General features: G+C 65.8%; 1 protein-coding gene across 1 annotated transcript in view; it reads left to right on the forward strand.

The window, feature by feature from the left end:
• The window catches only part of LOC119111074 (uncharacterized), a 39,206-nt gene that overhangs the window by 11,365 nt on the left and 5,559 nt on the right, over positions 1-22,282 (forward strand). Inside the window, exons 3-6 of the mRNA XM_037234900.1 lie at positions 22-250; positions 446-2,227; positions 2,294-3,085; positions 20,788-20,895. Coding sequence (XP_037090795.1) covers positions 22-250; positions 446-2,227; positions 2,294-3,085; positions 20,788-20,895 — 2,911 coding nt within the window. The remainder of the gene's footprint in view (positions 1-21; positions 251-445; positions 2,228-2,293; positions 3,086-20,787; positions 20,896-22,282) is intronic.

The following is a 22,282-nucleotide window of genomic DNA, read 5'->3' on the forward strand; positions in this document are numbered from 1 at the left end:
CGGCGGCGACCCTCGCCGCAGCGAACCGTTCTACGCGACGCTGGTGGTGCCACCCGCGGAGGAGGCTGGCCTGTCTCCCGACAACAGGCAGCTCTCGTTCGTCGCGCAGGGCAGCCTCTACAACCTAACGCTGCAGCCTGCACCGTCCTTCGTCGACCCGGACTTTCTCGTGCTTCACCGCTACGAGAACTTCACCTCGATCGCGCGCGCCGGCGGCGGCCGATCGGGGTCATGTTTCTACTGGGGCGAGGTGCGGCGGACGGGCGGCACGCCGCAGCGCGGCTGGGCGGCCGTCAGTCTCTGCGGCCGCCCGCTGGGGCTGCTGCAAGTCGGCGGCCAGAGCCTGGTGATCGAGCCGCGGTCCGGCCGGCGCGAGGCGCGCTCGCCGCTCGCCGGCGCTGTCCTCGGACCGCTGACGCTGCGCCGGCTTGCCGACCGGCTCGAGCTGGCGCGTGATCCCGACAGTGACCCCGAGGCTGACCTGGACCGGAGTTCAGACCCGGGCAGTGACCCTAAGGGTGACCTGGACCGGAGTTCAAACCTGAGCGGTGACCCTAAGGGTGACCTGGACCGGAGTTCACACCCGGACGGTGACCCCAAGGGTGACCCGGACCGGAGTTCAGACCTGGACCGTGACCTGGGTCGTGACACCAGTGGTGAATCGAGCTGTGATCCCGACTGTGAGCCGGACGGAAGCGAGGAGCGTAACGAGGACCGTAGCCCGGAGGCTGAAGAGGATGTGAGAGAGGACCGCACCGGCCGGCCTCGCCGCGCCGTCGCTCGTCACCAGCTGACCATCGAGCTGGCCGTGTTCGTCGACCTGGCGCTGCAGAAACAGATGAAGGACCTGTATGGCGAGCACACCGACAACGAGATCACCCGCTTCGTGATGGCCATGGTGAACGCCATGGAGCTGCTGTACGACGACTCGTCGCTGGAGCGCAAGATCCGCTTCGTACTGAAGCGGCTGGAGCTGCTGGAGACGGCTCCTGCCGAGCTGGAGCAGCAGCGCGACATCAACGCCTTCCTCACGAGCTTCTGCAAGTGGCAGCAGCGGCACAACCCAGCGGCGGACGAGGATCCGCTGCACTGGGACCACGCCGTGCTGCTGACGGGGGTGGATCTCTTCACGGCGGCCAAGACGGCCAACAAGCGCGAGGTCAACCGGCAGGTGGTGGGCTTCGCGCCCGTCGGCGGCATGTGCACCGCCGCCAGCAGCTGCACCGTCAACGAGGGCAAGGACTTCGAGTCGGTGTACATCGTGGCGCACGAGATCGGCCACAGCCTGGGCATGCACCACGACGGCCAAGGCAACGCCTGCAACGAGGAGGACCACATCATGTCACCGACGCTCGGCACCGGCAAGAACACGTGGTCCACGTGCAGCCGCGACTACCTGGACCGGTTCGCGGCTGCGCGGCAGGCCGACTGCCTGCGCGACTGGAGCCTGGGCGGGGGGTTCGCGGCGCAGCGGCCGTCCTCGCTACCCGGCGAGCGCATCGGCGCTGACGAACAGTGCCGGCTCAAGTACGGGCCGAGCAGCGCGCGCGCCCGCGAGCAGCCGCTGAGCGAGGTGTGCGTCAACCTGCACTGCAAGTACGACCACCACCGCTGGACCAGCCACCCGGCGCTGGAGGGCACCGCGTGCGGCTACGACACGTGGTGTCGACGCGGCCAGTGCGTGGCACGCGATGCCGCCGGCAGCGCTGCGCCCTCGGCGCCAGCCGATGGCGGCTGGAGCCAGTGGAGCGAGTTCTCACCGTGCGCCAGCTCGTGCCTGTACGGCGCCGACGGCTCGCTGGCGGCGGGCAGCGCCGGCGTGCGCGAGCGCTTCCGCCGCTGCAACAGCCCGTACCCGCGCAACGGCGGCACAGAGTGCACCGGCGGCGCGCGCCAGTACGAGACGTGCGACGCGACGGCACTGTGCGCGCGCGCCGGCCGCCGCACTGTCACAGAGTACGCGCAGGAGATCTGCGCCAAGGCGGCGCGTGGCGACCGCAAGCTGTCCGGCCGCGGCATCAGCCGCGTCACCAGCAACGCCTTCGACGCGTGCAACATCTGGTGCGAGCGGCGCGACGCCGGCTTCGAGCGGCACCGCCAGTCGTTCCCCGACGGCGTGCGCTGTGCCACGCGCCACACGACCGGCCTGCGGCCGCAGCACTGCGTCGACGGTCGCTGCCAGGAGTTCGCCTGCGACGGCGACTCGCTGTTCGCGGCCGGCGCCGACGCCGGCGGCAAGTGCGGCCGCGCGCCGCTCGGCGCCGCGCCCGACAACGGGTTGCGGCTACCCGAGCCGGTCGGCTGGGCCGCCTGGCGCTCCTACTCCCGCTGCCGCTTCAGCTGCACGGCGCCGGCTGAGGGTCTGGAGTTGGTGCAGCGGCGCTGCCGGCGCGCGCCCTGCCGCGGCCTGCACAAAACGGTGCGCCACTGCGCGCCGCAGCTGGATGGCACCGACTGCGTGTCGCTGCGCACGCCGTTTGAGTACGCCACAGACGTGTGCCAGCGCTACCGCGAGAAGCTCAGCCTGAGCCAGCTCTCGGGCATCGGCATGCAGCTGGCGGCGTCGGCCGAGGACCCCGACCGGCCCTGCACGGTCACCTGCCAGGACCGCGACGCCTCGCTGCGCTTCTACCGCGTCAAGGGCCGCGAAGGCTGGTTTCCGTCCGGCATGGACTGCGCGCGCGGCCGCGAGCAGCGCACCGCCTTCTGCCTCAGCGGCAAGTGCGTCGACTTCGGCGGCGACGGCACACCGCTGCACGACTCCAAGTACGACTACGCCTTCCTCTTCGAGTCCAGCTTCCGCTTCCACCGCGTCATCCGCGCGCTGCGCAACGGCACGGTGCCGCGACGCGGCAGCGTCGACCGCGCCTTCATCGAGAGCGTCATCGCCGAGCTGCGGCTGCAGGAAGGCAGCGGCGCCGCGGTGCCACCGGCTCAGCGCTCGCGAGACATCAGCGCCGACGACATCGACATGGGCAACCCGCTGCTGCTGACCGAGCTGCCAGCCGACTTCCCGGCGCCGCCGCTGGCGCCCGTGGGCAACGAGCTCGGCCACGCCTTTGCGCTGGGCGAGCCCGGCCGGCGCGTGGAGCCGCCGGAGCCGCCGCGGCCGCTGGAGCTGCCACCGACGCCGGCTCCGCGCGGCGGGGGTTGGGCGCGCGCGCCGCCGCCGCCGCTGCTGCTGGCGGCGGCGCTGGTGCTGGCGGCGGCCGGGCGGTGAACGACCGCGGGCGCTGGCGGTGCGCCGGTTTCGCCGGTCACTCGCGCAGCGTTAGGTCTTGGTTACGCGGTGCTGCGTTCCCCTGGTTCGCGGACGAGCGGCCGGTCTGGCGGCTTCGCCGGCTTCGAACCGGATGTTTTAGTCCGCGCCACCCCAGATCGCAGATTCTGTCAATCTGACAGTCGGTTGGTTGTCGTCGGCTGGATTCCGACGCATGTTGTAGCAAGATAAGGTAGCTAAGTGTATCAGAGCGCCCGCATTTGGGCTTGTCGTCCCGTCCTAAGCAGCTTTTGCACGCTTCTTATCGGCAGGCCACAATCTGGGCACATTCCTCGTGGCTCGGAGGAAATACATCGGGCCCCGGGCGGCTTAGACCAAGACGCAGGTGGTTGTCGGCACGTAAGACTGATGTCTGTGATCTTACCCGCAAGCACTCGCTGCCATTCACGCCAGCATAGGTGTTCGCAAAAAGTCTTAATTCGACGCCATTTTGAGGCTGCGTTGGACAACGTGCCAGTGCTCAGCGCGGCCAGCCCATCGCGTGAAGCCTTACCGGTCACGACTTCGTTTTGACTGATCCGCATTTGTAAGGACGGTGGAGGGAGTTTTTATTTTATTTTGAGCCCGCTGAGCCTAGCTGCACGGCGATATGTATAGGCATTACTACAGGTGAAAGTTCCAGATGGCTTTGGGCGGTTGTTGGCTGCGGATGGTAACTCTCTCAGGCCTTCGGCGATATAACGGTTAGTTTTATTGCCGTCTATCAACGGAATGATGGTGAAATCTTGCTAAAAACAGGCCTCACTACCCTCTAAATTCTTCCGGAAGTCGTACGATCCTCTCAGAGGCGGGCTTTTAGCGCCGTCGTGATTTATTGGGCGTTAGATGTAGACCTGTGTTATCTGGAAACTGGCGCAGCCGATCTTTGCGGCCTGTCTATACCGACAGTTTGAGGAGGCCGCCGAATGGCTGGACATAGGCCCAGCATTTCCCAAAAGCTTCGAACTGCGTGCGATCTGGGAGCGATCTGCCAAAGAGTCGTGCTGTCGGACGCTTGTGAGATGGCCGTGATTTATCGTCGCTATGTGATCAGTGCGTTCGACGACGCGTGTCCAGCGGCCGGCCGGCGCCGGCCTGCGCTGCATGATCAACACCGATGCAATACACGAGTGAGACGGTGGGTGGCCTACGGAGCCGTCTGCGACGACAGCGCACTGGCGGCCGTCCATTGTTCTCGCCATGCTCGAGGTGGGGCCTTGTCCGAGTGAACGAAACCGGGCTCCGCATCCCGCCGAGTCTGACCTTTGCGGTCGGTCGGGGGCCGTGCGGTGCGGTGAAGCCTCGTCAGACGTTGCGCCGCGTTAGCTCATGCTGCGTGCTCCTCTGCACTTCTCGCCATAAGCGGCACAGACGCGTCATAAAATTCACAGACGTAGGCAACCGTCAGAGGTGGTGTTGACTACGCCGATACCTTCCAATCACAGTCTCTTTGAAGCACTCGGCGACAATGTACGGCATACACCGTGTCGGGGCATTTGCAGCGCTGGCGGGTGTCCGCCCTAAATCATCCGGAGGTCGGTTTTTTTTTCTCGCCCGCGCTGACGCAACTCAACCGGTAAGCCGGCGCAGCTATCGAGGCTTTCCGCCGACGCGCGGCGGACAGCAGGCCGTGGAGACGACGCACTTGTGGCAAGCCGACCAGCGGCCTTGGGCGCACACGCAGCTGCGCGCCGCCCGTGTGGCAGGTCGGGGATCGGGAGCGACCCGGCCGGCGACGCCCGTCACACAGCGGCCGCCGGCGCGCCAACCCGTAATGGCAGGGCGGTGCCGGCGCCCACACCCCGCCAAAGCGGGCGGGCCGGCGCGGCGGCGCGCTCCGGATCGACCGGGCGCTGGGAGCGGGGGGCGACGGCTGGGCTGAGGGGGCGGTCGGAGAGACGGTCAATGGCGCCGTCCGCCGATCCGAACCGGTCCCGAGCGAGGGGTCACCGAGCTGTAGCGCAATTTGGACCGCCAGACCGATTTGGCTTCATGGACTGGTCTCGCTCCCTACATGGTGGGTCAGCTAGAGCCGTCCCGCTTCCGAGCTCGAGCAGAGACTTCCGAGGGTCATGAGCGGTGCTGGGTCGTCAGACCAGCGATCCCTGCCCTCGCCGAACCATCAGCGCGACCGCCAGCCCCGCCGGCCAGCTCGTTTGTCAGGTGATACGGCCGGGCTCGCGGAATCCCGGCGGCGGCGTGGGCGGCGCGGCGCGGTTGGGTCGGCTTCCGGCGCCGTGCGGCGCTGCGGATCATCACTGGTCCTCTGACCTCCGGCCGCGCCGCCGGCGGGCTTCCGTACAGAGCCTGGGACGCGGCGCGCCGGACAGCAGGTCGATATCCGCCAAGGCTGGGAGGTGTTCAGTCTACCGGACGCGCGGCTGGTCCACGCACCTCGTGCCCGGGATGCTGGTAATGTAGTGGTAAACCCGTCTGCGTTAACCACCGCGCGTCTGGGAAAGCAGAGACACGGGGTCTGATTCCAGCGGTGCCCGCCCTTCCTGTCAGGGTGACAGGCAGGCATCGCCACATAGCCTTAGCAGCTAAGTGCGTCGTAAAGCGTCAATGACATATACTTCCCGTGCCCTGATGCTGCAAAGTGCATGACACCTCGGCCAGACCCTGGCAACGCTCTAAGCTGCAGTCGGGCAGCCTGGCCGAGCCTGGAGAGCCCGGAGAGCGTGTATACTTGCTCTACGCTCTCCCCGCCTTGCCCTGTGGGCCGCCGCTTCAGCCCACTTTTGGTGGGTGCTGCTCCCAATTGGGATCGGCCATCTCACATGCAGATGAGGGTGGCATGTCAGATGAGCGGCGTGGCCCGACGGCGGCGGGGCGTGAGAACAGTAATATCCCCCAATGAGGACAGCGGGCGCGCAAGTGCAGTGTCGAGCAGCTGACACAGGTCACGGAAGCAGCGTCGGACAGATGACCTGGCGGTACTTTGTCACCGTTTAACTATCATGAACGTTTTGAGGGCGTGCCAACTACCAGCTGGATTACTTGCCCACGTTCTACGCTCCATGAGGCGCATTGTTACCGGCGCGGCGAACCGTACCGCCCTTTTTACCGATAACCCCCGTAACGCCTGCTTCCTCCGCGCGCGGCCGGTGGGGCATTCAAGGACGGCGCATACTCGCGGATGGGTGTGTAATGAGCAGCGGGCGGCCGGGCCGCGGCCGGGCGGGCCAGTCAACAGAGCGCAGGTCTGGCCTGTGCGGCGTGGCCGGCCGCCGAAGGTTGCCGGGCGACCTTCGCTGGCCGGCGGCCCCCTGAGCGCCGACAGCCGCCGCCGACTCGAGCCGACGCCGGTTTTTACCGTCCGCCGCCATCCGCCGACGGCCGTGTCGACGAGACGCGGGCACGTCTGAGGCTGGTGGGTGGTGATAAGGTGCGCGCGGGCGCTAGCGTAGTGGCATTATCTTTGCAGTGTGCTATATATCCCTCCATTTCTTCTTTTCTGCCGTTTTCTTTTTTCTTTTTACCGCCCCCTCGGCCAATCAAATTCCTTATTTGTCTGCGCTGTTTTGGATTGGTTTTGCTCTTGCACCTTTTTCTCACCGTTTTTTGCTTCGGTTCCTTCCCTCCCCACCTTCTAGCTGAACCTCTCCCCTCTCTCTCTCTCTTCACTCACTCAGCAACCCGGCATGTCGCCTGGCGACATGCAAGCGCCACGCTGGGACGTGCCGCGTTTTTGATCCGGTTACGTGCCACTTGTCGCGGGCGAGTGGGCGGCGGAGAACTGGGCTGGCGTGACGGCTGGCAGCGCGGCTGCCGCGGGACACTCCCGGCCCAGTGACGAGCCGGCCGCCTCGAGCCCCGCACACTCCATATCCGCCGACGCCCGCCGGCCCCGCGCACTCTACATACGCCGCCCGCGGGCGCCACAAACTCTACATACGCCGCCCGCGGGCGCCACAAACTCTACATACGCCGCCCGCGGGCGCCACAAACGACATTCGTCGCCACCGGGCGCCGCAGCTCTGCATATGCGGTGCAGCGACACGCTCTCTCCTCCCGGTGGCCGACAGCCGGCCCGCGGCGCGACCCGGTCTCGGCCTCAGGGCGGGGCGGCAAGGCCCGCGGCGCTGACGTGATCGTCGGGGCCGACGGAGGACCGTCATGGCCAGTCGGGGCCGACGGAGGACCGTCATGGCCAGTCGGGGCCGACGGAGGACCGTCATGGCCAGTCGGGGCCGACGGAGGACCGTCACGGCCAGTCGGGGTCCGGCGGAGGACCGTCATGGCCAGTCGGGGTCCGGCGGTCCGTGCGCCGCCGGCGAGGGTCGGATGAATGCGCCGTCCGTCTGCACCCGACTGTGCAGAAGTGAAAACCGGCCGGCGCCGTCAATAGCGGAGCTGTCTGCGGTCACGGCTGGGCTCGCGACCGCGACGCCAGCATCCGCTTCGGTCAGGGGACTGCGAGCACGGGCGCCTCGCTCGCCGACGGCGGAGCCCGCGGAGAGCCCTTCTGAGTCGTTTACAGAGGCAGGATGCACGCCGCTCAGCCTCGGTTACCGGACGTGCACATGACGCCGTTGCGGTAATACCGCCCGCCGTCCCTCCAGTCCCGCCCGACCAGTGCACACGCCCAGCACCGCACCGACGCTCGCTGGAGTGGCCCGGGCGGCGGCGGATTTGTTTTGAGGCGGCTCGCGCGCCGCCCGCCGCACTCGGGCGGCACCGCTCCTGCGCAACGCGCATTATTCATCGGCGTGGCTGGGCTGGTCGGCAGGGCACGGCGCCCCCCTGCGCCGCTGGGGCGGGCCAGCCGGCGCCCCAACAACACCGGACCGCCCGCCGCTGCCGTCAGCTCAGCCGACCACGTTTTTGTTCGGACGCCTGTTGTTGTTTGAGACTCGATTTGCCCCGTGGCTTTGTCTGCGACCGGCGCTATTACCGCGCGCCCAGAGCGAGGGCTGCTTGGGAAACCGTGCCCGCTCGGTTAAGGCGTTTTTAAACGGTTTGTTGTTACGCATATTCGCTCATCTTAGCATTCGTTTCGACTCTGTCAACTGGCTGACCTTGTTTTGTTGTCATCGTTTTAGACATGACGAGCATTGTAAGTAGGCTTCCAATACTGCCTCGGCTATCGGAGCTCGTGACGTCGCGCTCGAGCGTACGCCGGCGTCCTGACTGCTCTCTGCCAGCCCGAGGGCCACGCCGTGCGGCGTCTCGCTTCTCGCCGGGCCATCCTGCGGTCTGCCGTGCCGCGCCGTGGCCGTATTCCGTGCCGTGCCGTGCCGGGGCGGCCCGAGGCGGCGCCGCCGGGCGCGCTCTCGTTTTCGGCGGCGCCGTGGGCGCGGCGTGTCCAACGGCGTCGCCAGCCAGCGCCCACGCTCTCATTCTGCCGGCCAACTGTGTCAATGGCAGACCGTGGCGGGCGGCGATTTTCACCGGTCTCCGCGCGGACCTCTTTCCCGATCATCGCTCATCCGATATAGGTTAGGCGGAGGCGACGGCACACCGCCGCGCTCCGTGCCTGTGCAAATTGTCGCGGCCCGTTCTGCATGGCGCACGAGCGGCCGGCGGCGCCGCGTGAACGTGTGCCTGGCGCCACGGTCCGCCCCGTCGCCGCCGGCAGCCGGCCCAGCGACACCGTCGGCTCCTCCTGGACCGGTGCCGCCGTGCCGACCGCTGTTGACGGCGCCGCGCTTATCTCGGTGTGCGGATGAGGTCCAGTGACCTGCGCCAGGCCCGCGCCCGTCGACAAGTCGCATCGGAGGAGGCGGCGCTGGCGCGTCAAAACGTGCCATCTCGCCGCCAAATCGGGCCGCCGTCGCTGTGCTCGCGACGGCTTCGGCCCGGCCAGCAGGGCGAAGGAGGGCGCCGCGGCCGAAAGCGGTGGCGGCGTGGGTGGTGCCGGCGACGGTCTCGGTGCGCCGCGGCCGTTTATGGCGCGTTGAGTCCGGCTGCCCGTCCGCCGCCGTGACAGCTCCAGCCGGGTCGACGCAGCATCAGATCGTGCCGTTCGGGTCAGGTCACGCGTGGGCACGGTCAACGCCTCCGGTTTGGGCCGTGGTCGGGCTGTGGCGCCGTGCGAGCCATTGCCGGCCGTACACGGCTCGGGTCGAAAGCAAGAAAGTGCCGTCAAGGGTCAGGGAAACGTCGCGCGAGGACTTGGCCAGTCAGGAGGCGGCCGGCGTCCGCGCGGCGGACCGTATGTCGCCTCGCGCGGAGAAACCTGCCCGTGGCACGCACATCCCCGGGCGAAGGTGGAGTCATGTGGCGCACACTCTCGCGCCGCGAACGAACGCACTTGGAACGAGAGCCGGAACGAATCTCGGGCGGGCATCGCCTGCGAACATCTGACACCGACACCTTATGGCGTTAATGGACCCAATTAGAATCGTTACAAAACCGGCCGCCGGCCGCGATGCTCAAATCGACGACGAAACCGGAACGTTTGCTTTCTTTTCGCCGGGCGAATGCATTGTTTGTGGGCTCGATCGACTGCCGGGGGCGGCTCGGGCCGCCGCTGCCGCACGCCGCCGTTCCGATTCTCGAGAAAAGTAAAAATTGGTGCCGCCATTTAGCGGTGGGCATCAATTATCTGTGGACGCCACGGAATACTTTCATAAAGCAGTGGATGACACAGAAATCTGTGGTGTGGAACGGCGCGCGCCGGCCCGGCCGCGCCGTAATTGTCTGGGAGCGTGCGCTCCGGCCGCGCGAGCTGCAGACAGCGCCGGCTCAACTCACTTTCCTGCGGGTGGGGACGCCCGGGCGAGGTCGGCGGGCCGGGGTGGGCGGGGCGGGGCGAGCCGGGGTCAGCCCAGTCAGCTGGAGCGGGACCGGACATCTCCCGACCGTGGCGTCACGGCGTGCCGCCTGACTCACGGGATCCTCGCCGAACGGAAGCTGTTAAGTGGCCCCGGTGACCTGGCGCGGCTCGGGGTGCCGGCCGGTCCCCTGACTCAGCCGCCGCCCCGCCGCCAGACAATGGGCGCGCCGCGGCGCCCGGCCGCGCCGCAGCGTCTCGCAGCGCGGCGTCTCGCGACCGCGCCGTCGGCGGTCAGGCAGCTGCTCCGCCGCGATGGCGGTGGCCGGCCGGGCGGGCGGCCGGTGTTTACAGTATGTTCAGCTGCTGCGTGTCGGCTCGCAGCGGCCGGTCCGCTATCGACGGTACGTCGGCCGACAGCGATCCGCGCTCCCCGCTGTCCGCTCGTATAAACACATTATCGGCCGCGCGGACGGCCGGCCCGTGGCCCGTCCCAACGCGATGACGGCCGCCGGTGACGGTCGTGACGGGCCGCCTCCTCTGCCATCGGCGCTCGCCCACAAGGACATCTGGACCCGGTGCGTGGCAACAAGCTGTGGCGTCTTCCTGGGTGGCCAGTGCTGATGGGATGGCGACTGTGATAGCACCGAACGGGCGCAGATCCACGCCCAAGTGGTGGGCAGACCCGCATCCACTACCCAGCTGTCGGGTGTGGGCTCAACCCTCCATCTCGGGAGATGGAGATGGAGTGCGGCCAGTAAGAGACACGCGGGCAGTCCTCCTGACCTCTGACCCCCGACCCGAGCGTCCTCTGACCCCGGACGTCGGCAGCTTGACCTCTCACACCCGGCCCGCTGGGGAGGAGATCGCTCAGCGGCGTCGCACGCCGCCCCGCCGGACGTCGCGGGGCGTCTCCCCGAGCAGGAGACGCGGCTGTCCGGCCGCCGCACACCTCCCGGGGCGGCTATACAACGCTCTCGTCGGGACAGCGGTATGACTGGGTACTGCAGCTGCACGCCAGGACGGGATGGACGCGGGGGGGGGGGGGGGGCGTCTGTGAGGCGAGAGCCGGGCTCGCCGCCCAAGCCCGCCGCCGGCATCGACCACCCGCGGCCGGGAACGCCAGGGATGACCCCACGGGTGCTTCGTCACCGGCGGCGCCGGAGGTGGGGCTGCAGGACCTGATTAAGGGTGGGCATGGCGTTATTCTCAGTGTGAGGGGCCGGTTCGATCTTACTTCCGCGAATGTGTCTGGGCCTTGATGTAACCTAGAAGTTAAAACTGGCTGTCAGTTAAAAGGTTAAAGAGGTCAGGACCATGGAACTAAATACATTCGCAGTCTGAAGATCAAATGTGCTGCTAAGGTCGCGTAATTCTAGCCCTGGTATGCGGCTGAGACCAAACCTGACACAGGGTCGGGCCTGGTCAGAATATCGGTACCAGTCTCGGGTGTGAGTCTGAGGCTCAGCGTCAGTCTCCGGTGTCAGTCTAAGCCTCAGCGCCAGTCTCCGGTGTCAGTCTGAGCCTCAGCGCCAGTCTCCGGTGTCAGTCTGAGCCTCAGCGCCAGTCTCCCGGTGTCAGTCTGAGGCTGCGGCTCGGGTCGTCTTCCGGCATCACCGCTCAGCTGACTGCGCCGTGACAGCCGACTCAGCGGCGATCCGTCTCTGCCCGCTCCGTTATGGTCCGACTCTGACAGGCGTCAGGCCGAATACGGCCGCGCCCTGCGCCGGAGCCGGAGCCGGAGTCGGAGCCGACCTCCGCCCGTCGGCGTCGGCAGGCGGGGGCGTGGCTATGGTCACCGGGCCGCCGCTGCCGACGTCGGAAGCCTGACTCACGCAGGGCAGCCCGCAGCTGGCACCGGGCGCGCCTCTGATTAATTTCTCCCGCCCGGCAGTCAGGCCCTATTTCAGGCGGCCAGGCGGCGGTCCGGCCGGCCGCTGGGCGGATCGACGGCCAGTCATCACAGCTCTGCTCGCGCCTCCGCCGTTTATCGGCTGTTCCGGCCGACTGACGGCGCCGGCCGCCAGACCGACGTCGCCTCGTCAGATGCGCTGATCTCCCGTCGGCGCTGGCACCGTCGGATCCCGGAGCTGCAGCCGGGCTGCTGGTCCCGCTCCCGTCTGCCGGCCGGCCGGCCGAGTCTCCGGGGCGGCCGCCGGGCTGCTGGTCCCGCTCCCGTCTGCCGGCCGGCCAAGTCTCCGGGGCGGCCGCCGGGCTGCTGGTCCCGCTCCCGTCTGCCGGCCGGCCGGCCGAGTCTCCGGTGTGTGTCGGTTTTTGCCGCGGCTGATTTGAATGTGCCGTGTGGCTGGGTGGCCGGGGAGGTGCGTGACTTGGCGCCGACCCCGGCTGATGGATCGCACCAGGGGCGGCACGGCGACATGGAAAACTCATCGCGTCTGCACCCCCGCCGCTAATGGCGGCGGCGGATCCCCGACGGCGCACCGTGTCAGACGGCAGCGGCGGCGAGAGGCGGTCCGCCCGCCGGTGCCGGATAGTCTCGGGCGCGTGGGAACGTGGGAGGGTGCTTGGGCGGAGAATACTGAGAGAAGCCAGTGTGGGAAAGCTGCCGTCACAAGCATTGTTCAATGCCCTTTTAAAATGTGCGTAATTTCGATGCAGCTAGGACGTTGCGTCGTCGTTGCCTCCCCTGTCATACTGCATTCTCCAAGCATGACTGATCCACAGACACCCGGTCACATTTGAAAGCTAAAGAAGCGCACTCACATCACAGACGGGCATGAATACCTGCTCGGAGGCTGTTGACGTCTTATCCTTATCGATAAAAGTGGGTGTGCATCCTTACGAGGTCACAAGTGCGCATAGGTCCCAGAGACGCCGTCACGCCGTAGAAGCTCGCACGATTCCCATGAAGTTCCGCGTCGGGCTCTGTGCGACCTCGAGGATCTCCTCCGTTACCCAACCGTGAACGTAAGCGTCGTGCACACATTGAGCCGAATGCAAGTCACTGCAGAGCCTTTGCCGGAGGTGCGCCATTTCGCGTCGTTTTAAGCTCTGCTTCTGGTTACAACCGGCTTCCTGCCGACTGCGCTTGCCCGGCGAAGCTGCGTGAAAGCCGTCCATCTGCGGGCGGTGGCACGCAGCGAGACCCCCAGGCGCGCCATTAACGCCGCGTCGCAGCCTGCTGATGCGGCGGCCCGTCGGAGACACGCCCGCGGTGGCCGGCGAGCGAGCGGCGCGCTCCGCCAAGGTGACTACGGCGGCCGCCGGCGGTCCGGCGCGCTCGAGACGAGCACGTGCAGACGGCCGGCGGACAGGTGCACAAGGCCATCGCCGGCGAGCGCGCTCCCGCCGCCGGATCTCCCGCTCCCGCGTGACGGGATCCGGCCGCGGGGCCGCTGCTCGCGCCGCTGACACCCGATACCATCGGATGTTCGCCGTCCCGGGGGCTTTAAAAGGACGAGGACGGACTTAAAAGGCTCGGCGCCCCAGCAGCTGGCGCGCGCCTGTCCCGTCCCCTCCCCGCTACCCCGCTGACCACCATGCGACCCATCACTCAGTCGGCGTCTGCAGAGACGGCTCCGAAGCTGGGCACATCTGGGCCGAGTGTGCGCAGGATTGATGGCCCCTGGAGCGCGAGGGGGGCGCCATCATCGGAGCGCTGCACACTGCACAGGCCGTCTAAAAATGCCCGGCTGCAGCGGGCGAACGGCGCGGAAGCGTCCCATCTGGCCGAAGCCGCAGGCATTGCTCCGACCCCTCCCTCCGGCGCTCGACCCTGGCCGATGACCCCAGGGCGAGCCCCCCAGGCCTGGGGAGGGGGGGGGGGGCACGCGGTTTACAGGACGGCTGCCCAGCAGTCCGGTCTTTGAGTGCTGCAGTCGCCTGGTCACATCGTAAATTTGTGGAATGGCGAGCATGCAGCGCCCGCGGCGCCGGGACGGACCTTTCTCAGACGGGAGGGTCGGGGGTCGGTCGGCGAGCCGCAGGAAATGATAGTCGTCCGTTCCGAGAACGCGGCGCTACAGTGGACTCACCCCGGCGTCAAACCGACAAAGCCGGTCCCCTGTGATACGACTCCCAGAGCTGGTAGATCGTAACGGGCTAGTGATGATAAAGAGCGCGAAAAGGCCAGGATGACGATTGGGTGGTTGTGAGGTTTTTTTTTGGGGGGGGGAAGGGGAGGGAGAAACGTGATGCTCTGGCATTTTCTCATTGTCTGAAATCTTTTTATTTCTGTCTTTTCGTTCTCCAAAAACTAAAACGATATGTTCACAATGATTGGTAGGCACGTGTGAAACTTGTCCGCCACAATGCCAGACGAATGAAACGCGCGATGGTGCGTCCGACCGCATCCGCCGCCGTCAGGGGATTCGTATTCGTCTTCGTCAGGCTGCGGGACCGGCGGTCGGAAGCCCGCGTCCAGGCATGTTTGGACCAATCCCGCCTGGCTCTTGGTGTTGATATTCGCCGTTCCGCGCCGACCTTTAAACGCCACATGGTCAGAGTTCAGACCTCGGATTGTTTGAGTGGAGGCTACCCAAACAATATCCTCGCTTTCTCACGTCTGAAATGACGACGGTGAGGAATGCATGATAGCGCCATTTCTGCACAGACCATTCCACGTCTCATTGCATGCTCCACGTCAGCGGCCACTGTGAGCTCCTGTTCCCATGAAGCACGCTGACGTATGCGAGGGTAAACACTCCCAGTCCGCCCTTCACTCGCCAGTGCGGCCCTGAGCCTCCCGCCGTCTAATCCGTCCCCGCAGTGCCAACAGCGACTGTAATCTTGCGGCCGGCAGCCACATGGCACCGGCACCGGCGTGGCGACCTCGCCGGCGCCACCGAGCCGTCATCGGCGGTGGCGGCGGCGGCGGCGGCGCGCCTAACGGGCGGCGCCGAGCGGCGGTCGCGTCGTGTGGGGCGGCTCCTCTCGTACACAAACAGGCGCTGGGGCCGGCCGGACCTCGCCGTCAGTCACATGGCCCGCCCGCCCGCCCGCCCGGTCGGCCGCCCGGCTGGCGGGACAGACGCACGGCAGCCGACCGCCGGCCGCGTATGCAAATGCCGCCCACACAAAAACGGTCGCCCCAGCCCGGCTATTAAAGCTTTCCCGTTTTCGGGAGATGAGCCGGCCACGCCCCGGGGCATGCGGTGTCACGTGGCGCCGGCGCCGCTGCGCTGTGACCGGGCGGCGCCGGCTGTTGGCCGCCGCCCTCACGGCCTCGGGGATGCCGGTCCGCGCTCACGCCTCCGCGCACTGGCGTGTGCGCCGGCAGGGGCGAGGATAAGCGTGACGCAGGCCGTGACGGCCATGACCGTCGTGACCCGGGCAACGACGGGCTTGCGGGAGACTGAGGGACCCCGCCACCCACGCGGCTGTGCGATGACGTCTGCCCCGCCACCACAGGAACGCTGAGCCATCCGGTGTCATCGCTTGCGATCATTTCACGCAAACATTTACGAAATAAAGTTCCCGCTGTCATCCTCTACCTGTGGTCTGTTTGCTCGCAGGCGGCAGCCCTCGCGGTGGCCGGGCTGGCTCCGCGCAGGGCAGCAGAACGGTGTACGATCTATGCGCTCCACCAGCCGGTGCCCTGCGGCGGTCTCGGCCGTCGCTTCGGCCGTCCCCACTCCCTCGTCTCCTGCCGGCGTCGCGTGCTGCCGATCAACGCGCGGGTCGACAGGAGATGGCGCAACGCGCGTGCGCTGACGTGTTGTGGCGCGGTTGTTGTCGTGCGGCGGTGGCCGTCGTTTGGAGGCTGTCGCCATCGTCGTCCGGGAGGTCGGAGATGCGGGACGAATGCGCGACACCAGTATGCGTGCGGCGGCGATGCGTCACACCGAGGTCAAAGGTCGGCGGCTGGCCTTCCAGCGTCAGTGCACGCGGCCAGTCTTCTCGAGCTGTTCTTGCGCGGCTCCATCTTCCATGGCATTCCTCACCTGCCTCATTTTGTTCATTAGTCATGCTGTCGCGTGTTTGGTTCTTCGCACCCATCACACGTCAGACCGGTGATGGATGTCGCATGCCCGCCAGCACTATCCGGCTGATATAGGTAAGGTATGTGATGAATCACACGGCATCTTTCATTCCTCTCACCGTGTCACGTTGCAGCTCATTGTGGGGAGCTTGCGAGTTTTCCTTCTTGCTCGCTGTGCGTGCACGACCTGTCACTGTGCAATTCCGTGCTGCTAACTGGGTCCACATATCTGGTTCCACTGATTTTAGAGGTCATTAGGTCCTCTGAAATGTAGCAGTTGCAGTTGCGTAAGTGCGAGTGTGGCATACAGTTTATGTGAAAATTTCAATAAGGTTTTTACAGTTTTTTGCTTATTTGGCGATCACCACTCTATGCCTCACATCACCGCCCACTTTGTTTTCCTCCTTTTTCAATTTCTCGCCACTCCGTCTACTTCCCACACGGTCGGCTGGTCGGGCGCCTGTTTTTCTGCGAGCGTCTCCCTCCTCGGGATCCATCTATCGCCTGACAGAGCTCGATCCACCTGACCGGCGTCTCGACACCCCCGGTCCACTAATGAAGCGCCGGCCTGCCTCGGGCGCTACGATCCTCATCGGCGCGAGGTTCCGTCGTCAACAGACGGAGCCGCCCGTGTGCACCGCGCCACCTCGACCCGTCCGCCCGCCCACCCAGCCGCCCTGCCGGCCTGGGCTCTTCGACCGCGCTGTCTGAGCATGATGAATCGCCGAGCCGCAAACCCGAAGTCTTCCCATTTTGAAGTGAAACGCCCGGCTGGACTCTCACTCAGCGATGGGGGCCGGCGTGGGAGCGGGCGCGGAACTGGAGCTCCGCTCCGGCCGCTGGTCCACTCCCACCTCTCCGCCTCCGCCGCCGACCAGGGGGCGCACATCGGCCGGCCAAATTCCGCTGCGCACTGACCGGGCCACCCAGTGCAGGTACTAACGACCCAACTTTCCCCTTGCCGGCGGAGGCGGGTGCGAGCGGCGAGGGCCTGGATGCCGGACATTCCGGGCCGGGGCCGGTGCTTCACAGGAGCGTTCGAGGTGGGGAAGGGCAGACAGCGTTCGATCGTCGCATGCCGCCACTCTCGAATGGCGCAGGGGCTGCCCAGATAGGGGGTCCATACAAGCCGAGAACAAACATGGCACAAGATATGGCGTTGCGTCCTTGAATGACGTTTTACGGTTCGAATGAGGCGTAGCCGTTGTGAAGCGGTATCAGAACTCAACGGATAACGTTTTGAATGCTCTAGCTCTATAGGTTGCGATAAACCTATGATAATTGTGGGGTCCATTATTCTTAGCGACTTAAATACAAGTGCTCCGCCGGATGGGTAGCTCCCCTGGCGTGTGTGTTGCGCAGGCCATCCCTCGGCAGAGTTCATGTTCACGAATCGAGTCTGCCGTTTCTCAGATCAGTGATGCGTCTGGGCTCACGAGGGTTCGAAATACGGCAGATGACGGCGGACAACCACAAACAGGGGATTGGGGTTCATCGTAGCTACCTGTGTGTTGTGTGCATCATTTTGCCGCCGAGCTGTGGCGGACCACGCACCTGCCGAAACCGTGCAGACCAGCCAGCCCCTTCGGCAAGACTTAGCCGCAGAACTGGTCCATGAGACCTGTCCCGCCGCACTGAGCCGCAGTGGTCCGGCCCGGGACTCGAGAGAGCCCAGCGGGGCACGGGCCGCGGACGCCGCAGTTCCGGTCCGGGGTCGGCCGGCCGGCGCGCACGTAGTCGATGCGCTCTTGACACAGTGACTCGGCCGCCCCGGAGTCAAGGCCTCCGACGCCGACCGACTCGGCGGCGGCCCGCACGCCCCGGCGCAGGTGCTAACGGCCGCACAGGTGTGCCGGCACGTTATCGACGGCGCACGACGCAACCCCGGAACCCTTCACTGGGGGTGCGAGCCGGCGCAACACACGCCAAGGCCCAACTCACGCAAGGCCCCGGGCTTGAGCCGCGTTTCTGGCACCATGCCCGCGTCGGGACTGGGCCGAGATGAGGACGGCTTCTTCCACATGACCTTATAAGCGCCGGTCCACGGCCCGACGAGCCAGGGGGAGGGGGGGGGGGTCGGCGCCCGCTAGTCTTGCCCCGTCAGGGCCCCGCCTAAGCCAAGCTCTCGTGCCATGTCACGCTATCGCTGCGATTCAGCGTGAAGCACCGCACGTCTCCAGCTCTCCGCCAGAGACTTTTTCGGACCATTTTCAGGCAGCTCTGCCGGTCGGCGACTTCCCGCCGGCATTTTCCGTGAGCCGAGCACGAGATCTGCTCCAGATTGCGGCTGGTGGCGGGGCACGCCGCCGGTCCGCGCTCGGCTTACGCGTTCGGCCCCTGACCAGCTGGCCAGCGCGCGCGGCACGCTCCTGTTACCCGTCGACCGGTCGCTTTTCGACGCAGAGGCGTGACCGGGCGCAGACGGCGATCGCGCGGCGCGTGCGGCCGTAATGGAGACGGACGGCGCGCGGCTGGCCGGCTATCTGTTTCGCGGCGGCCGGTATTGGGCTCGTCTGACTGGCTGCGGATGCACTGGCGCGGCTTCCGGTCGCCTGATAAGGCTTGAGACGGCCGGAACGGACGCAGTTCGGCAGCCTCGCTCTCTGCATCCAGTGGCGGCAGAACATCTGAGGAAATTGTGTGTGTGGGGGGGAGGGGGGACATTACTTTTACCTCATTCCTTTCCATGTACCGCCACAGGGCTAATGTGAAATGTTGCCTAGAGTTAGGGGCAGCTGCCCCACCCCTCCCTCCCTCCCACCGCCGTCCGCCCCCGACTGCATCGAAACATGACGCGGCTGGGCCAGTTGTTTGCCAGCTTCTGGGATATCGGGAAGCCAAGGCAGTTTGTCGCGCATGAACTGCGCATGACTCGCATGGGTGGAGGTTTATCGCTTCCTTAACGGCATAATGAACTGCATACTTCTCGCCACCACGCTGCGATCCAGGATTCCTCATTTGGAATGGTGTTAGAGCGCCAGCCGATCGAACATAGACAAGGGAGCGATAACGTATGGCTTCCGGGATTGCTAGGCCACTTATCACACGCCGGTATCAGATCGCCAAACTTAGAGTGCGCCTCTGATTGGATCGGCCTCCCCGCCGTCCCGCGGCTGGCGGTTGGCGGTGGCTGGACGACGGGTGTCGGCGTTCACCCCCGTCGTCACCCCGCGGCGCTGGACTCCGGAGTGGCTAGATCCCGTTCGTAGCCCTGGGCGGTCGCTCGGGTGTGGTCAGTTCAGGTCAGGTCAGGTCAGGTCAGGTCAGGTCCAGGCTGAGACACATTTCAGTCCATACGGCGGCCGCTCATCTCTCGGGCCGGCTAAAGCCGGTGGACCGGACCTCCTCAGCTTATACCACCCGAGTCGGCGTCGGCACACTACACAGGGGAGTCTGGGGAGTCTGGGGAGTCACTGCACAGGGGAGTCTGGTCTGGGTCATGCCCGTGCTGGGCCTAGGTTGTCGGTTCGGCCGTGACTGTGACCGCCTTGTACGGTATCCTGGCCGAGAGCCGCGGCTAATCTCCGACCAGACTGCCTCTGACGCGTGACCGGGCTGACCCAGACGACACCTGGGCGGCGCGGGACGGCCGCTCGTGCCACACCCACCCAGCTCTGCACCGGCGTCGGAACGGCTTCTCGGCGGCCCCGGCGGCTCGCGTGGCAGCTGCGTCTGCCGAGGCGTCAAGGTCGCGTCCGCGGGCCGTATCTGGCGGCGATCTGCCGGCCGGCGCCGCACGTGGGCGCGGCGCCGGCCCCACGCGCTGACCGGTGAACCCTCCGCCGGTGTGGCAATGCTCGCGCCGATGAGCGGCCGTCGGACAATGGGGCCGGCGCGTGCAGACCCGTGCCGGCCCAGCGCTCCCGCCGGAGCTGCGGCGGTCGCGGAGACTGCGGAGTGACTGGCGCTGCAGGAGCTGCGCTCCACTTCGACTCGAGTGGGCTTCGGGCGATGGCGCTCACGTGCGGCCTCTGAGCCGATGTGCTTGCCTGCTTCGAGCCGTGCATGTTGAGGCGTGACTTCGTCCCATCAATGCGAGTACGCCGTGCGAATGAATGATTGGTTTTGCGGGTCTGCTATGCCAGGATAGGTAGGTATATCAGGCTCGCTAAGTGACCCCGAGTCGTGCTAGTACTCACTGGTGGCGCGTCCATTGGTACTTACCCGCATTGACCCCTGGCTCACTAAATATCTGTTGATGATATCACGGGTTCAGTAAATACTGTTGATGACCTCAGAGGCCGTGGTAATGAGTTACGAACGATGGCAGTCGGAATTGATGGCTGGAAAACTATCAGGGAAAGCATGTGGGATATGTGGTGGGCTTGTTGATTGCTCTTTATGCATATATTGCTGATATTAGCGCTATTAACCGCATGTTCTAGTCGAGCTCCAACAATTTCACAGTTTTTGGTTACATTTTAACGCAGTGCATGTCTAAGCCCTTCGTTAGTCAATAAAAGGCTGATCTGACAGTGCGGTGTCCGGATTGTGGCGATCCCTGAATGATGATGTCATTGATGTTCTTACCGTTACATCAAAACGTGTCCAGAAACACAGTGAACAAAAGGCGATGGGCTGAAGGTGCAGTCTTTAATGATAACGGTCTTGGTGTCAAACAATGCAACGACGCGTAGAGGTCGAGGACCAGCGTAGCTTTGTATCGGTCACCATCTGGGTCGCCACCCCAGGACAGTCCAGTATCAGGTCGTTTGTCGAAGGCCATCGTGATGCCCTATCGTTCATCATCAGCGTCCGCCGCGGACGCGGACGCGACGAGTCCGCTATCTGCCCGGCGCCACAGCGACACGCCGCGCCAGATCTGTCGCCCCGCGCCACCGCAGCTAACTCTGCACGTCGTGCCGGCAGGTTCGCGACCTGGTGGAGCGGTGCTCCTGCCCCAGCCAGTTCCCCATGATCCGCGTCTCCGAGGGCAAGTACCGCATCGGCGACACCAAGACGCTCATCTTTGTGCGGGTGAGTGAGCGGGCTCGGCGTCCAGCGCGGCCGGCCTCGGGGAGCGGCGTCAGCGGCGGTCACGGCGCCCGACGGACGGCGGTGTCGGCAGGGAGGACATCACGTCCGACGCCGTCTTCCCGCAGTCTCCCCCCCAACCCCGAATGGTGCTCAGCGCATACAGTGGAGTGTCTCGGCGTATTTCAGCTGGCTGACCCTTCAGGGTCTGGCCTGGCAGGGCCTGCCCCGCTCTGTCCGAGACGTGCGATCATTTGTGGAGATGCACATCACATCTTTACGTTTCCGGAATGGGCATGCCTTCCCCGACCGTATCTCGGCTCTAAGTTTGATGCACACCCGATGATGTACATCACTGCGAGAACGGGGCATCCTGATCGTACGAACCTACTCCCTCAAAACCATGTGCTGACTACACACCCGGTGGCACACACCTATCAGGGACACTCCTGTCCTGGGCAGTTCTGTCGCGCTGCATCTGTGCTGTGAACTGAGGACATAGCCGGCTATACATACAGCCCGTGGACAGCCACGTCCTGACCAGTGCTGACCTGCTGTATCCAGGCCATGTGCTCATAACACACCGGCGGTGCGTATGTACGCCACGGGGACATGCCCGCCGTGGTCAGCCCTGCAGCTGTGTCCGTGTGCTGCGCCCAATACACGGGGCGGTCGGTGGTTCACCCCTGGCACGTGTCCGGGGCGTCACCGGTCAACCGAACGGGAAAGTCGCCCACCATTCAACACGTAACCTGATCCATGCCACGGCTCTATACGGCATGCAGGCTGTCATCGGGACACTCGGCGGCGTGTACCACTCGCTTTGTTCGCCCATTATCCTGTACAACGGGCGCTATGCACGCTCTGCTACGGAAACACGCAGGGTTCGCCTCGCAACGCTGCGGTCAGAATGGCGCCGGTGCGGCCCAGTCCCGGGCCGACGCACTGGCTGGCGGGGCCCACGCCAGTGCGTGGACGCGTTTCGCAAGCCGAAGGCTCAACGTTAAACGATGTGTGAGTTGCGTTATCGTGTCATTTCCATCGGAGCGCGTTTCGGCCGTGGGTGGGAACCGTGGCGGCCGGCGGTGGCTGTCGGGCCCCGGCCACTCCTGCGCGGAGTGCTGGAGTGGCCGGGCCCGTGGCGGCCGGCGATGGTTGTCGGGCCCCGGCCACTCCTGCGCGGAGTGCTGGAGTGGCCGGGCCCGTGGCGACCGGCGGTGGTTGTCGGGCTCCGGCCACTCCTGCGCGGAGTGCTGGAGTGGCCGGGCCCGTGGCAGCCGGCGCCGCTGTTGCGACAGACGGCGCCGTCCGGCCGCTCAATCCACGCCGCGCGACAGTCCAGTGGACCGTCCGCGGCAGACACAGCAGCCGGCGCTGAATTTTCGGACGT

Source organism: Pollicipes pollicipes, unplaced genomic scaffold, assembly GCF_011947565.3.
Source record: "Pollicipes pollicipes isolate AB1234 unplaced genomic scaffold, Ppol_2.1 Scaffold_7261;HRSCAF=8764_pilon_pilon_pilon, whole genome shotgun sequence".
In the NCBI taxonomy this organism is placed as follows: domain Eukaryota; kingdom Metazoa; phylum Arthropoda; class Thecostraca; order Pollicipedomorpha; family Pollicipedidae; genus Pollicipes; species Pollicipes pollicipes.